Source organism: Wickerhamomyces ciferrii, contig 00330 (assembly GCF_000313485.1).
Source record: "Wickerhamomyces ciferrii WGS project CAIF00000000 data, strain NRRL Y-1031 F-60-10, contig 00330, whole genome shotgun sequence".
NCBI classification, from domain to species: Eukaryota; Fungi; Ascomycota; class Saccharomycetes; order Phaffomycetales; family Wickerhamomycetaceae; genus Hansenula; species Hansenula ciferrii.
In genome coordinates, this window is record NW_011887410.1 from 1 (window position 1) to 12,859 (window position 12,859).

Genomic DNA, 12,859 nt, shown 5'->3' on the forward strand with positions numbered 1-12,859 from the left:
GATCATCATGTTTTGCAACGTCAAAATATAAAAGAACACAACTGATATAATATTACAAGAAATCACAAATGAAACTGATTGTTTGGGGCATTAACATTATGATAATTATAATGAAATCAAAATGATTATATTTTATTAAATTATAATTATATAAATTAATGAAACAGTTGTAGCTTATAGAAACTTTTTTAAATTTTGTTAAATTTATATCATTTTTCTAGTCGCGGTACTACCAATTAATGGGCACACACAATTAGATCAATAACTGCATCAATTGAAATCTACTACAGACATTATATTCATACAAACCATATTTAAATCAATTATTGTTATTATATACACATATTATTATTGAATATGGTGAAAGTATTGGTTATTTTTTAATTTCCAATAAGTTATTAATTGTTGTTTGAATCAACTATGCCTCTTGTGAGAACTGTATCAAAGTCGATGCTGGATCTAATGATCTGGTGAAGCTTATCACAGCATAGTATAATCAATTGTAATTGACACCAATTGATATACTGCTGTTGATAATATTCTACAAATCATGTTATCATTGTATTTGATTCATTTGAAATTATAGTGAGTTATTTTTTTGAATTATCTTGATGTAGTTTACTCTATGTGATATGTGATAATTAACTAGTTAACCTTGTGGATAACGTAATGGACAATAATAATTATTTGATGACTACAAATGATAATTCAAAATATGAGTTAAAACATTATGATTAATCTAATAAACGTTCAATCACAAACGTATTGTAAATAGATTGAATAATGCTGACTTATAATTCATATATAAATGGATGATAAATTGTATCTTGTATCACGTCACTCATAGAGATATTCATTGTTAAAACGAGGACATTCCATGAATTAAAGATCAATGAAGACAATACTTTGTAATTAATGCAGCTCATAAGATGTGTAACATTTCAAGAACATATGCTGTAACCTTGAAGATTATAGAACAACACAGATTTTTCAGATAAATTTCAATTATGAGAAGAAAAATTTAAGGGATGAAAAAAGGGAAATTTGGATCCTTTATATAATAAAAACTACGGCGGCTAATATACTACAATAATGGAAACAACTAAAATTATTAAATCAAGATCTCATAATGCTTATCAAAACTCATAGACCTTTAATGGTTAGAGAAATGTGATAGTACACTGATCATCGAATGTGTATATAGGATCTTTAATATATAATTAACAAAAAAGTAATCGAATATTTAAATATCCCTTAATTCATAAAGGTGTACTTTTGCAGTCAAAATTTAAAGGAACACAACAGAGATCATATTAAAAGAATTCAGTATAAAACTGGATTGGCAGTTAATCACACCAATCACTTGAATCCACACAATGTCATGAAGAAATTCATGAGATGGAAAACATCAATTATTGTATAGCTAGTAATCATTTATAAATCATTTTTGAAAGAAACTGGCCTTTTAAATTAAATTTTTAAATGTTTTTTTTTAGTCGCGACCATAATTGGAATTAATTGGTATTCATCACATATTAGATCAATAACTACATCAATTGAAATCTACTACAAATAATTCATACAAATCATATTCTTATATTGGTTATTGTTATTATATACAAATATTCAATAATCTTCACCCCTACTAACAACTTCTTTTCTTGTTGGATGAAGCAAAATAGTATGTTCATATTGTGCAGTATAAGAACCTTTTGAATCCATTAATGGAGGATAATCTTGAACAATCCCTGATTTAACTAAATTATTTAAAGCTAATAAATATTTCTCTTCACCTAATCTATCTAAATAACGACGACAAAATGGTAATGTACCAAAATTTTCATCAATTGTTGCTAATAAACTTTTAGCTTTATTTAATCTTAATGGAACATTTGGTGCATCAACATTTTTAGCATAATGAGAACATTCACCTTCTGCCACGACATATCCACGTCCTGTTGAACCAAATGTTTCAATAGCGAAAGTTTCACCTTCTTCCATCTTGGTTTCATCACCATTTTTAACAATTGGAACTGATTTACCACCATGAATTTGATATTTACCAATATTATGACCATTTAAATTACGAATAGCTTTAACTGGATATACTTTTCCATCAATTTCAACTTCATATGATTCCATAACTTCTTGAATTGCTTCACCAATATCTGTTAATCTAACATCAATACCAGCTTCTTTAATACCTGTATTAGTGGCTGCTTTAACAGCTTCTAATAATTTATCATATTTATGATCAAATGTCTTTGTGAAAGCACAATCCACTATATAACCATCAACATGAATACCATAATCAACTTTCATAACATCTTCATATTTTAATACAGTTTTATCACCTGCATTTGGTGTATAATGTGCAGCACAATCATTTAATGAAACACCTGTTGGGAACCCAATACCTGCTTTTTTAGAATCTGATTCATTCATAAATGTTCTAACTGAATTTTCAATTAATTCTGCAACTTCTGTTGTAGTTAATCCAGGTTGAACAATATCATTAATTCTTTTTCTAACACGACGATGAATCTCGGCACCTTTTCTAAAACTATTCCATTTTTCTTGATCTTGATTATCTAAATAACGTTTTTCTTCATTTGTTGTTCTAAAATTATTTGTATCTTTATATTCTTGCCATTCACCTTCTGGATAAATTTCATCTGTAAAAATTGTATTAATTGGTACAACAACCTTCTTTTTTTTTTATTATTCTTCTTCTTTTTTTTCTTTTTTTTTTCACCATTATTGGTTTCTCCACCTTCTTCAATTTGTTCTTCATCTTCTTCTTGATCTTGAACTTGGTTTCCATATTGTTAATATAAGAACTCATCATTATGATAACTATTAATACTCACCATTTAATTTTTCAACATTTTCAGCTGTTTTAGCAACAACATCATTTGATTGATCATTTGTAGTTTCAATAGCTGTAGTCATTCTGGAATTAAATTAATAAATAACAAAATCACTTCAAACTAGTTCTTTTGAAAACTCTTTTAAAATATTGAAAATGTCAAAAGTAGTTACAATTTAAATTTTGCTTTAGTTGAGTAAAAAAAGTTCGCGAAATGAGAGACTTTTATAGGAGGAAATTGTTTAAATATGGGTTAAATTGGTGAATATATGGTCAAATTTATCCTGGAAAAGCAGGTGAATCACCTAAAATGTAATCTTATTACGCTTATCACTTTTTTCAGTATTTTATTACCACTCTTCCTTTTGAAAATACCAATTTCTTATATTTTTAAAGCATATTCACGTGACTTTTCTTTTTGGTCGTGAAAAAAAATCAAAATTGTTCAACTTTAAAGTCAATGAATGGAATCAGATATAGTCCAAAGATCCCAAGTCAAAAGACAACTTATAAATCATATAATTCACAACCATGTTCAGACTAGGGTGTCGTTCTATACAATCAACAAGTGTACTATCAAGTATACGTTTCAATAGTACAGCTGCCCCAACAAATCCAAAAAGTAAATACTTATTAGATGCATTGAAAAAAGTATCAAAATCACAAAATTCAATTCAAGATGAATCAAGAAAAACATTTGATGTATTAAGTTTAAGAACAGATTCAAAAGAAAATCCTCTTAATAGAGATCAAAAATTATCAAAAGAAAGATTTGAATTTTTAAGTAGAACTGATTTAAAAGCAAAACCAAAAGATGTTGCTAAACAATTAAGAATAACAAATCCTACTGCTGGTAAAATTTATAATGTTGTTAATAATGATATTAATGGTGCTTTTAGAGCTTTACAAAGTAATTTGAATGCAAATAAAGTTAAACAAGATAAAATTAATCAAAGATTTCATATTAAACCTGGTAAGGCAAGAGAAGCTAAAACTATTCGTAGAAATAAAGTTGTATTTATGAATGGTTTTAGAAGATTAATGAATGTTGTTAGAGATGCTAAAAGAAGAGGTTATTAAGATTTATGAAATCATAAAAAGAGAGAGATTTGTAAAATAGAGGTGTGAAGAAAAATAATATCATATATTCATGTAAATAACTTAATGAAACAATATTTGAGCATTTTAAGAAGGTATATTGTAGTTGATGTGTTTGTTTTTACCTTAGGATTGATGGTGAGAAGTGAGAAGAAGTTTTGTTTGTTAATTTTGAGAACATTAATGTTTATAACCATTGAGCGGTTTATTGAAAATTATCTATAAACTTGAATTAATTTCCCAATTCAATTTTGGTTTTCTGTCTATTTGTCAAAGTAACTACTAACATATTATAACAATGACAATACCATTTGAACAAAAAACTGAAAGACAAAAATTAGATGATGGAGATACAGAAGTGATTAATACAAATGTATCACCTTCAAAATTAATTTATTCAACTTTTAATAATTCACATAATGGATTTGGTAAATATATATTTGATTCAAAAGTTCCATATGCAACAAAGAGAAGAAATTTTACAATTGAAGAAAGAGGTTATTATTTTTCAACAAGATTTGATGTTATAAATTCACAAAATTTTGATATTAATGATCCAATATTAAATGATATGGAAGATACTAGTAAATTATATGGATTTGTTGAATATCTTCGACATCCAAATTTGGAATTGATGTATGATGTTGTAAGATATATTGGAAGACATCATTATCATGTTGATTCATGTACTAAACTTAGTCCAAATGTTTCAAAATATTTTAAATTAAAAAATCCATATAATGGACAAATTGAAAAAATTGTGGAAATGGCATATACAAATACAAGTTGGCTTGGTGCTAAAGATATAAGTTTTTATCTGATGGAGAGTGGGATTGGATATATAGAGGATATAGTTTCAGTTACAACGTTAACTTCAACAAATCCTTTATTTAATGATCCAAAAAGTCCTAATGAAGCTATTCCAAGTGTAATTACTATAATTAAATCACCACTTTTATTAAACATCCCAGAGGTAATATTGGAAAGATATCTTCAACATCCAGATGAAAATGTATTGAATAGAATGATTCCAAGTGATTTACTTGATCATTTACCTGGATTGAAGGAATATTCTCAATTAAATATGGAAAAATTAAATCAATTTAAAAAAGGTCAACCTTTAATGCTTATAAACCAAGATGGGAAATGGGAAAATTCTAATCAAGACGAAGGTGAAGAATGGTATGATTCATTGGATTCAATGGAGGATTTGAAAAATGCAATCAATGAGATTATTTAAAGTTTTTGTATACTTTAACGAATGGTGTTTTTGGTTCTTTTTGATTTAGTTTGTAGTCATTGATTTGAGTTGATTTTTGACGTTTCTAAGCCCATTTCGGAAATTATTATTCGGGTATATAAAAATTACAAAATTTACGATATTACACTCAATGAGAATTTTAATTTGATGAGAACATTTCATTGAGAAAGTTATTGATATATAAGAAGGATTCCTGTTATTTCTAGTCTCTCTTGCTTTGATATCACTCAACTTCAATAAGTCTTTAGTCAATTATTTCCAGCTCAGATCAAAAAGATATTAATTAATACTCACAAAGATGCCTATATATGCAAATCAATTAGAAAATGGTTTATATGATGTTACATCATCATTATTAATTTCCAAAAAATTAATTCATGGTGTTATATTTGCAACATATGGAGATTTTGGTGATCGAATGTTTAATCCATCAATTCCTTTTGAAAAAAAATTAAAACAATGTCATGTACGTGAAAAGGGAATTTATAAATATTATTTATTACATTTTAGACCAACAAAGAATATTTTAGGGACAAAAAGTTTAAGTGAACAATATGGACAAGTTTATTTTTTGAAAAGAGAAGGATTAGATTTTAAAACTGATGTTTTAGAACATATCTTGGAACATCATCAACAATTGGATGATATAATGAGAAATTGTTCAGGTAATGCTATAACAAGTTATACAATGGAAAAAACAGATCGATTCCCAAATTATTTTTATGCAAATAATGCAGATATTTCAACAAGAGAATTAACTGAATATTTATTAAGAAATTTTAATCAATTAGAATTAATTGAAGGTACAGTTAATGTTACAACAATAGTTTCCACTGAAAAGAAAGATTTAGGTGATGATGGATTACCAAGTTTAATTACAATAATTAAAGCTGGATTTATGGATCAATTACCAAGAGAATTATTACAAGAATTACTTCAAAGTCCTGAAAGAGATCATACATTAGCTTTAAGTCCACATGCTGCTCAAGATTTACCACCAGCTTATGATGGTTAAATAAACTTACAAAACTTTTAAAGCATTGTACTCGTATAGATTTAAATCACTATATTAAACTATAATAAATATTTGTAGTCTCATTTCAAATCACTAACTTTAGTTAATTTTGGAGTTCCAGGTGCAGGAGGTTTAGAAAATTTAGTTTGAACGAAAACTTTTTCAATGCCACCTTTTTTTTCATCAAATGCTTTATATAATTCTTTAAATTCTTTAAAATCAAATCTATGAGTTAATATAAATGATGGATCAAATTCACCCGATTGAATTCGTGACATTAATTCTTTCCAATATTTTTGAACTGGAGCTTGTCCACAACCTCTTAATGTAATACCCTTTTCCATTAAAGCACCAATTAAGAATTGATTTGCAAGTCCAACATAATCTGCAACTAGAGAAATTGTACCAAATTTCTTTGTTGCCTTAATTTGTTCATTAATTAATTCTGATGTATCAGTTTCTAAACCAAGTGTTCTTTGAATTTTATCTGTAAAACTTTTAGCATAACGGAAAGCTGCAGCATCAATACTAGCATCAACTCCACCTGGTGCTATTTCACGAATTGCTGAGACAACATCTTTTTGTTCATCAAAATTAATAACTTTAGTTCCAGGAACAACTTTTTGAACTTTATCTAATCTTTCCTTAACATTATCAATACCAATAATTTGTTTAGCACCTTTTAATTTAGCAAAATTTGCAGCCAAGATACCAATTGGACCTAACCCCCAAATTGCCACTATATCCCCAGATTTAACTTCAGCAGAAACAACACTATGATAAGAAGTTGGAATAATATCAGATATATATAAAGCTTTTTCATCTGGGACATTATCAGGAATTTTCATTAAATTAAAATCAGCTTTTGGAGCACGAACATATTCAGCTTGACCTCCAGCAAATCCACCAGTGAAATGTGCATAACCATAAATACCTGCAAAATTATCACCATACATTTCCTTTTGAATTGGTGAATCACTTGTATTATCACAACCACTAGTTAATTTCTGTTTACAATAACGACAATGACCACAAGCAATTTGGAAACTTGCCACGATACGATCACCAGGTTTTAAATCTTTAACATTTGAACCAATTTCCTCTACAATACCACAATATTCATGACCTAATATATCACCTTTTCTTAAATCTAAGATTTCTCCATGATATAAATGTAAATCACTACCACATACAGTAGAACCTGTAACTTTAATTAAAGCATCTTCAGGTTCTGTAATTTGAGGTTTTGGAACTTCATTAACTTCAACATTATCTTTACCCATCCATTGAAGGGCTAAACATTTGATTGATGATGATTCTTTATGAATTGGTGTAACTTCAGTCATTTTTGATTATACTATATTATATTACAATATATATATATATATAAAGACTTAATCAACAATCAAGAGATCTAACCTCTTTATATAACATTTTCATGTTTGCTAGAGCATTATTATAGCTAAAAACTTAGTCTAACCATTTCAAAACCGGTCAAATATTGTTTAATTGCTATTAAATGGTACCTAATATTAACCAAATGATATTGTGACAACCTTCGTGTGTGAACTAATAAAGTCCGAGATATTTATCAATTAACGTTTGATATTTTGATATTTTGACACTTTTGAACCATATTTTTGCTTTGGGGTCCTAATATATTCTTGTGATTGCTGAGTACCCACTAAATTATTGTTACCATAAGCAATGTAACAGTCTTTTATTAATGTATAGACACTTATATCTCGGGTATTAAACAATAACAGTTTGATAGATTTCCTAAGCTTTTGTTCAATCATTGACTATTATTCTCCTACCCGAAGATAACCCAATGAGCATATCATTCTCAAATCATCAACTTAGTTAAATTTAAATTGCTTTGACGGTTAAATAAAAGTTTAAATTAAAAAAACATTTTCAAAACAAGTAATAAAGATGGTCGGAATTCCAATCAGTTTCACGTGATGTGTGGCTTTCTTAACTATGGGATGCTTCAATCAATTCCGACCACTTTTAAATTGATTTCGGTATTTCAATTTCAATTTTAAAGAAAACAATGAAAATTTGTGGAATTTTAATTAAATTTAACGTGTTTTTTTTGGAAAGAAAAGCTATTGAAGTTGGTTAATTCAATTGATTATCAGTGTCTACTCCTCTGCCTTCGATCATAAGAGACTTTGTTACTACATGATTTCAATATAGCATTCGTTTAAACAAATTTGAATTTTGGATTTTCATTGATAAGATAATAGAGGCAAAATAAAGATAGTCCATACAAAACAAATAAATTAGGCTAACAAATATCAATAAAGTCACCATGGGAAGTAAATCAACTGCTCAATCTGCTGCTATCAACCTACTAAACACAATCATCGGAGCTGGTATGCTTGCCATGCCCTATGCTATTCGTGCTGATGGTATAATATTGGGGATATTAGTAATTATAACATCTGCAATAACTTCATCTTTTGGACTTTATTTACAAGGTCAATGTTCAAAATATGTCAAGACAGGTGAAGCTTCATTTTTTGCATTGGCTCAATTAACTTATCCTCAATTAAGTGTTGTTTTTGATTTAGCTATTGCTATTAAATGTTTTGGTGTTGGTATTTCTTATTTAGTTGTTGTTGGTGATTTAGTCCCCAAAATTGTTCAATCTTTAGCAAATGAAGAATTTATTAATCAACATCTTATATTAACTGATAGAAATTTTTGGATTACAATAATTATGATTTTCATTGTTGTTCCATTATCTTTTTTAAAAAAATTAGATTCTTTAAAATATGCTTCTATGATTGCATTATCATCAGTTGTTTATTTAGTTATCTTAGTGTTTGTTCATTTTGCTAAAAATGATATTGTTGATAAAGGTCCAGTTCGTTTTATAAAACCTTATAACGTTTCATCAATTTTTGCAAGTTTCCCAATTTTTGTATTTGCTTATACATGTCATCAAAATATGTTTTCATTAGTTAATGAATTAGATGATAAATCAAATAAAAATATAAATAAAGTTATCGGTTCAGCTATAGGTATTGCAATGACATTATATATTCTTGTTGGTGTTACAGGTTATTTATCATTTGGTGATAATGTTGAACCAAATGTTATTGTTGGTTATTCACATGCTATTTCATCAACAATTGGTAGAATTGCTATAGTTATTCTTGTAATGTTATCATTCCCATTACAATGTCATCCGGCAAGAGCTTCAATAAATCATATCTTGTTTTATTTTAAACAAGTTGAAAAAAAAGTTCGTACAGCTGCTTCAAATGCTTCAATGAGAACTAATATAACAAATCGAACTCAAGGTCAAAATAATACCACAGCAACACAAAGTGATGAAAGTGATCAATTGATTGATTATGATTATCAAGATGGTTTATTAGAAGAAGGTTCACATGCAGCAGTTTCTCCATTAAAAGGTACAAGATTTATAATTATAACTTCAATCATTTTAATCTTAAGTTATTTAATAGCAATAAGTGTTACATCATTAGCTCATGTCTTAGCATTTGTTGGTTCAACAGGTTCAACTTCAATTTCATTTATATTACCAGGAATTTTTGGATTTAAATTAATTGGATCTGAATATATTGATCCAGAAACTGGTACATTTGAAGAAATTCCAAGAAAAACAAAAATTATAAAATATTTAGGATGTGCTTTATCTATTTGGGGACTATTAGTTATGGTTATTTGTTTATCAGCTACGATTTTTCTTGGAGCATCTCATTAAAATTAATTATTTAATAGTATTTATATATATATGTTTCTGTACTAATTAGGTAAAAATGCAACTTTATTATGTAATACTTTTTCCTGCAAATAACGATAAATTCCTATTTACAGTAATTACCACTACTTCGCAAATTCCAAATTCAAACAATAAAACAATTTTTTTTGCCAAAAAACGCGAAAAAACTGATTTTAAAAATTCCGAATCAAAAAATGAAAATAATGAAAATGGTAAAAATTCAAAACTTTTGAATAAATTTATCAAAATTTATGATAAAAACTTGATTTTAAAAGGGAGAAATTCGTTAGAAATCATAGAAATTTATTGGATTCAGTCATTCGTTTATTCAGGAGTTTGTCATATCCTCAAATAAATTTTAATATAAGGCAGATCTCAAAGGCAAAAAATTATTTGTTTTGTTTTTTGATCGCGTTTTTTTAAATTCTAGACTTTTACACTTGGAAAATCAAATCAAAAGATCACAAGTTTAATACGTATTATACCCTTTTCATTTGTTCCTAATTACTTTCACATACACAAATAAAGTTATTAGTATTGAACTAGAGAAGCCTATTACTATTAATTTAGAATATTTCAAATATCATAAGGAAAAACAGTATTTGATCAGATCTATAAATTGTGAATTTTATATATAAAAGGAGGCTAAATATCATACAACAAATATATCAAAAAACCAACCATAAAACCAATAATAAATCATATAAATTATATAAATGATGGGTTTAGAAAAACCTGATTCAGGTTCAAGATTCCGTTTTTCAAACATATCAACAGATCCTTTTGCAATTTCTACAGTATCTATAGCATTTATATCATGGATTATAGCATTTGCAGGATCTATTGCATCAAGTTTAACAGAAAGTTTCCCAAGATTTACATGGTGGGGTTTAGTATTTGAATTAATTTTATTAATAATGTTATTTTTTTTCTATACATTTGATTTAATTGATCAATATAAATCATTTTTAACTTCAGCTTTTGGTATTGCATTTGTTTATACAACAAATTCTGCAACTGGATTAGTTTATGCTTCTGGATCTAAAAAGGCCACAGCATCAGCTGGTGTTATTTTATTATCAATGGTTAATTTAATTTGGGTTTTTTATTATGGTGGTGATAATTCTTCACCAATTAATCAATGGATAGATTCATTTTCTTTAAGAGGTCCAAGATCTTCAAATAATCCATTTGGTCATCATGGTCATTTACCAAGTAATTATCATTCAAGCTATATTGCATCAAATTCAAATGGTATTGATGATGATTATAATAGAGGTTCCACGGTTTCAAATCAAAGATATGTTTCATCAACAAGATTAAATGGTTTAGAAAATTTAAGTGAAAGAAATACAAATACTACACCAAGATTTGAAACACCAATTCCAGAACATGCTTCAATGAGTTTTACAGGTGATCCAGATACTCAATTAGTTATTGATGATTTCCCTTATACTGCAAGAGCTTTATATAGTTATGAATCAAGTCCAGAAGATGAAAATGAAATTTCTTTTGAAAAAGGTGAATTATTAAAAGTTAATGATATTCATTCAAGATGGTGGCAAGCAAAAAGATCTAATGGTGAAATTGGGATTTGTCCAAGTAATTATGTTGAATTAATTGAATAGATTTAAAACCATTCATTGACGTTATTTTTTTTCATTTTCACTTCTTGCTAAATCTTTTGAAACAAAAAAAGATTTTGTATTATGCTTTTTCACTTTTTATGACCTCATTTTATACCATTTTTTACTTATTTTTATTACATTTTTTAATTGTTTTTTATTATGGATTGTTGGATATATAAACTATTATGAAATTTTGATACCCTATGGAGTTGATTTATCAAAGAAAAAAAAAAAGAAAGAGAGAGAGACATATTTAATAAAATATTTTATAAATAGACGAACGTTCTTGAATAATCAATTGTATTAGTTTTACAAAACATTTATCTAAATCTAAAATTCATGTATCATAAAAAAGTTTAAATAATTTCATATATATATAAAACTTGGTATAGTAAATATCGTAACATCATAAAGAAACCACCAAAAAAAAATCATTTGTATCATAAATAATATATCATAATAAAATCATAAGCATATAAATCTCCCCAAACCTATTGTAATAAACCAGACTATCAACAACTTGAACTAATTTGTAATATGTAATAATTTACGATTAGCTTTCTCCATTACAATAGCTGTATTTTGTTTTGTATTTGAACCTTTTTGAAATCTTGGATCACAATTATCATCATTTAAACTTAAAGCTGATTTTTCATTAATTATGAAGGTTTTAACATTATTAAAACTTAAAACGACTAATTCATTGAATGTATAAATTAAAAACACTAAAATTAAGACTGATTGAACGCTATTGAATAAACAAAATTTTGACATGTTGTAGAGTTGTGGTTGTGATTGTATAAATTGTATTAAATTGTAATTTGAATTGACTGATGATGAACAACTTAACTAACTGAACAAAAGAATCATATGAAGATATTCAACTCTTTATATATACCTTTATACTAGGCTTAGACAATTATTTAAATCTGGAGACATATTGCATACATCATAATTAGCCCACATTTGATCATTTATTCGATTCGTAACTGCAAATTGTGCATAATTACAACCTTTCAAAATTTCACCATAGTGTAATACTATTAACCATTATACATTTATAGCATACTAACTTATGACTTAATCGCACAATGTACCCGGTACAATGCCCCTGATTTACATATCATATCAATTAATACGTTATAATGTTACAATTTGATCTGAAATTGGAGTTAATCGGGTCATCAGAATACGTTATTGCGTTGTTGCTTATTACTAGAATTAAATT

At 27.1% G+C, this 12,859-nt stretch overlaps 7 protein-coding genes across 7 annotated transcripts; 5 read left to right on the plus strand and 2 right to left on the minus strand.

Moving 5' to 3' along the window:
- Positions 1–1,626: 1,626 nt before the first annotated feature.
- Positions 1,627–2,952, minus strand: MAP2 (methionine aminopeptidase; the record flags this gene model as incomplete). The annotated part of the gene is made up of 2 exons (XM_011272709.1): positions 1,627–2,563; positions 2,867–2,952. 2 exons carry the CDS (start codon positions 2,950–2,952, stop codon positions 1,627–1,629), a joined length of 1,023 nt encoding a protein of 340 aa, XP_011271011.1.
- Positions 2,953–3,400: 448 nt separating this feature from the next.
- Positions 3,401–3,949, plus strand: MRP21 (mitochondrial 37S ribosomal protein bS21m; the record flags this gene model as incomplete). The annotated part of the gene is made up of 1 exon (XM_011272710.1): positions 3,401–3,949. The coding sequence occupies one exon, from the start codon at positions 3,401–3,403 to the stop codon at positions 3,947–3,949; it is 549 nt and encodes a 182-aa protein (XP_011271012.1).
- Positions 3,950–4,265: 316 nt separating this feature from the next.
- BN7_6739 (uncharacterized protein) lies at positions 4,266–5,207 on the plus strand (the record flags this gene model as incomplete). The annotated part of the gene is made up of 1 exon (XM_011272711.1): positions 4,266–5,207. One exon carries the CDS (start codon positions 4,266–4,268, stop codon positions 5,205–5,207), a length of 942 nt encoding a protein of 313 aa, XP_011271013.1.
- A 319-nt stretch (positions 5,208–5,526) lies between these two features.
- BN7_6740 (uncharacterized protein) lies at positions 5,527–6,243 on the plus strand (the record flags this gene model as incomplete). The annotated part of the gene is made up of 1 exon (XM_011272712.1): positions 5,527–6,243. The coding sequence occupies one exon, from the start codon at positions 5,527–5,529 to the stop codon at positions 6,241–6,243; it is 717 nt and encodes a 238-aa protein (XP_011271014.1).
- Positions 6,244–6,323: 80 nt separating this feature from the next.
- BN7_6741 (zinc-dependent alcohol dehydrogenase) lies at positions 6,324–7,589 on the minus strand (the record flags this gene model as incomplete). The annotated part of the gene is made up of 1 exon (XM_011272713.1): positions 6,324–7,589. One exon carries the CDS (start codon positions 7,587–7,589, stop codon positions 6,324–6,326), a length of 1,266 nt encoding a protein of 421 aa, XP_011271015.1.
- Positions 7,590–8,560: 971 nt separating this feature from the next.
- BN7_6742 (Vacuolar amino acid transporter 5) lies at positions 8,561–9,985 on the plus strand (the record flags this gene model as incomplete). Its single annotated transcript, XM_011272714.1, has 1 exon — positions 8,561–9,985. The coding sequence occupies one exon, from the start codon at positions 8,561–8,563 to the stop codon at positions 9,983–9,985; it is 1,425 nt and encodes a 474-aa protein (XP_011271016.1).
- Positions 9,986–10,719: 734 nt separating this feature from the next.
- On the plus strand, positions 10,720–11,631 carry SHO1 (osmosensor SHO1; the record flags this gene model as incomplete). The annotated part of the gene is made up of 1 exon (XM_011272715.1): positions 10,720–11,631. The coding sequence occupies one exon, from the start codon at positions 10,720–10,722 to the stop codon at positions 11,629–11,631; it is 912 nt and encodes a 303-aa protein (XP_011271017.1).
- Between the last annotated feature and the right edge of the window lie 1,228 nt (positions 11,632–12,859).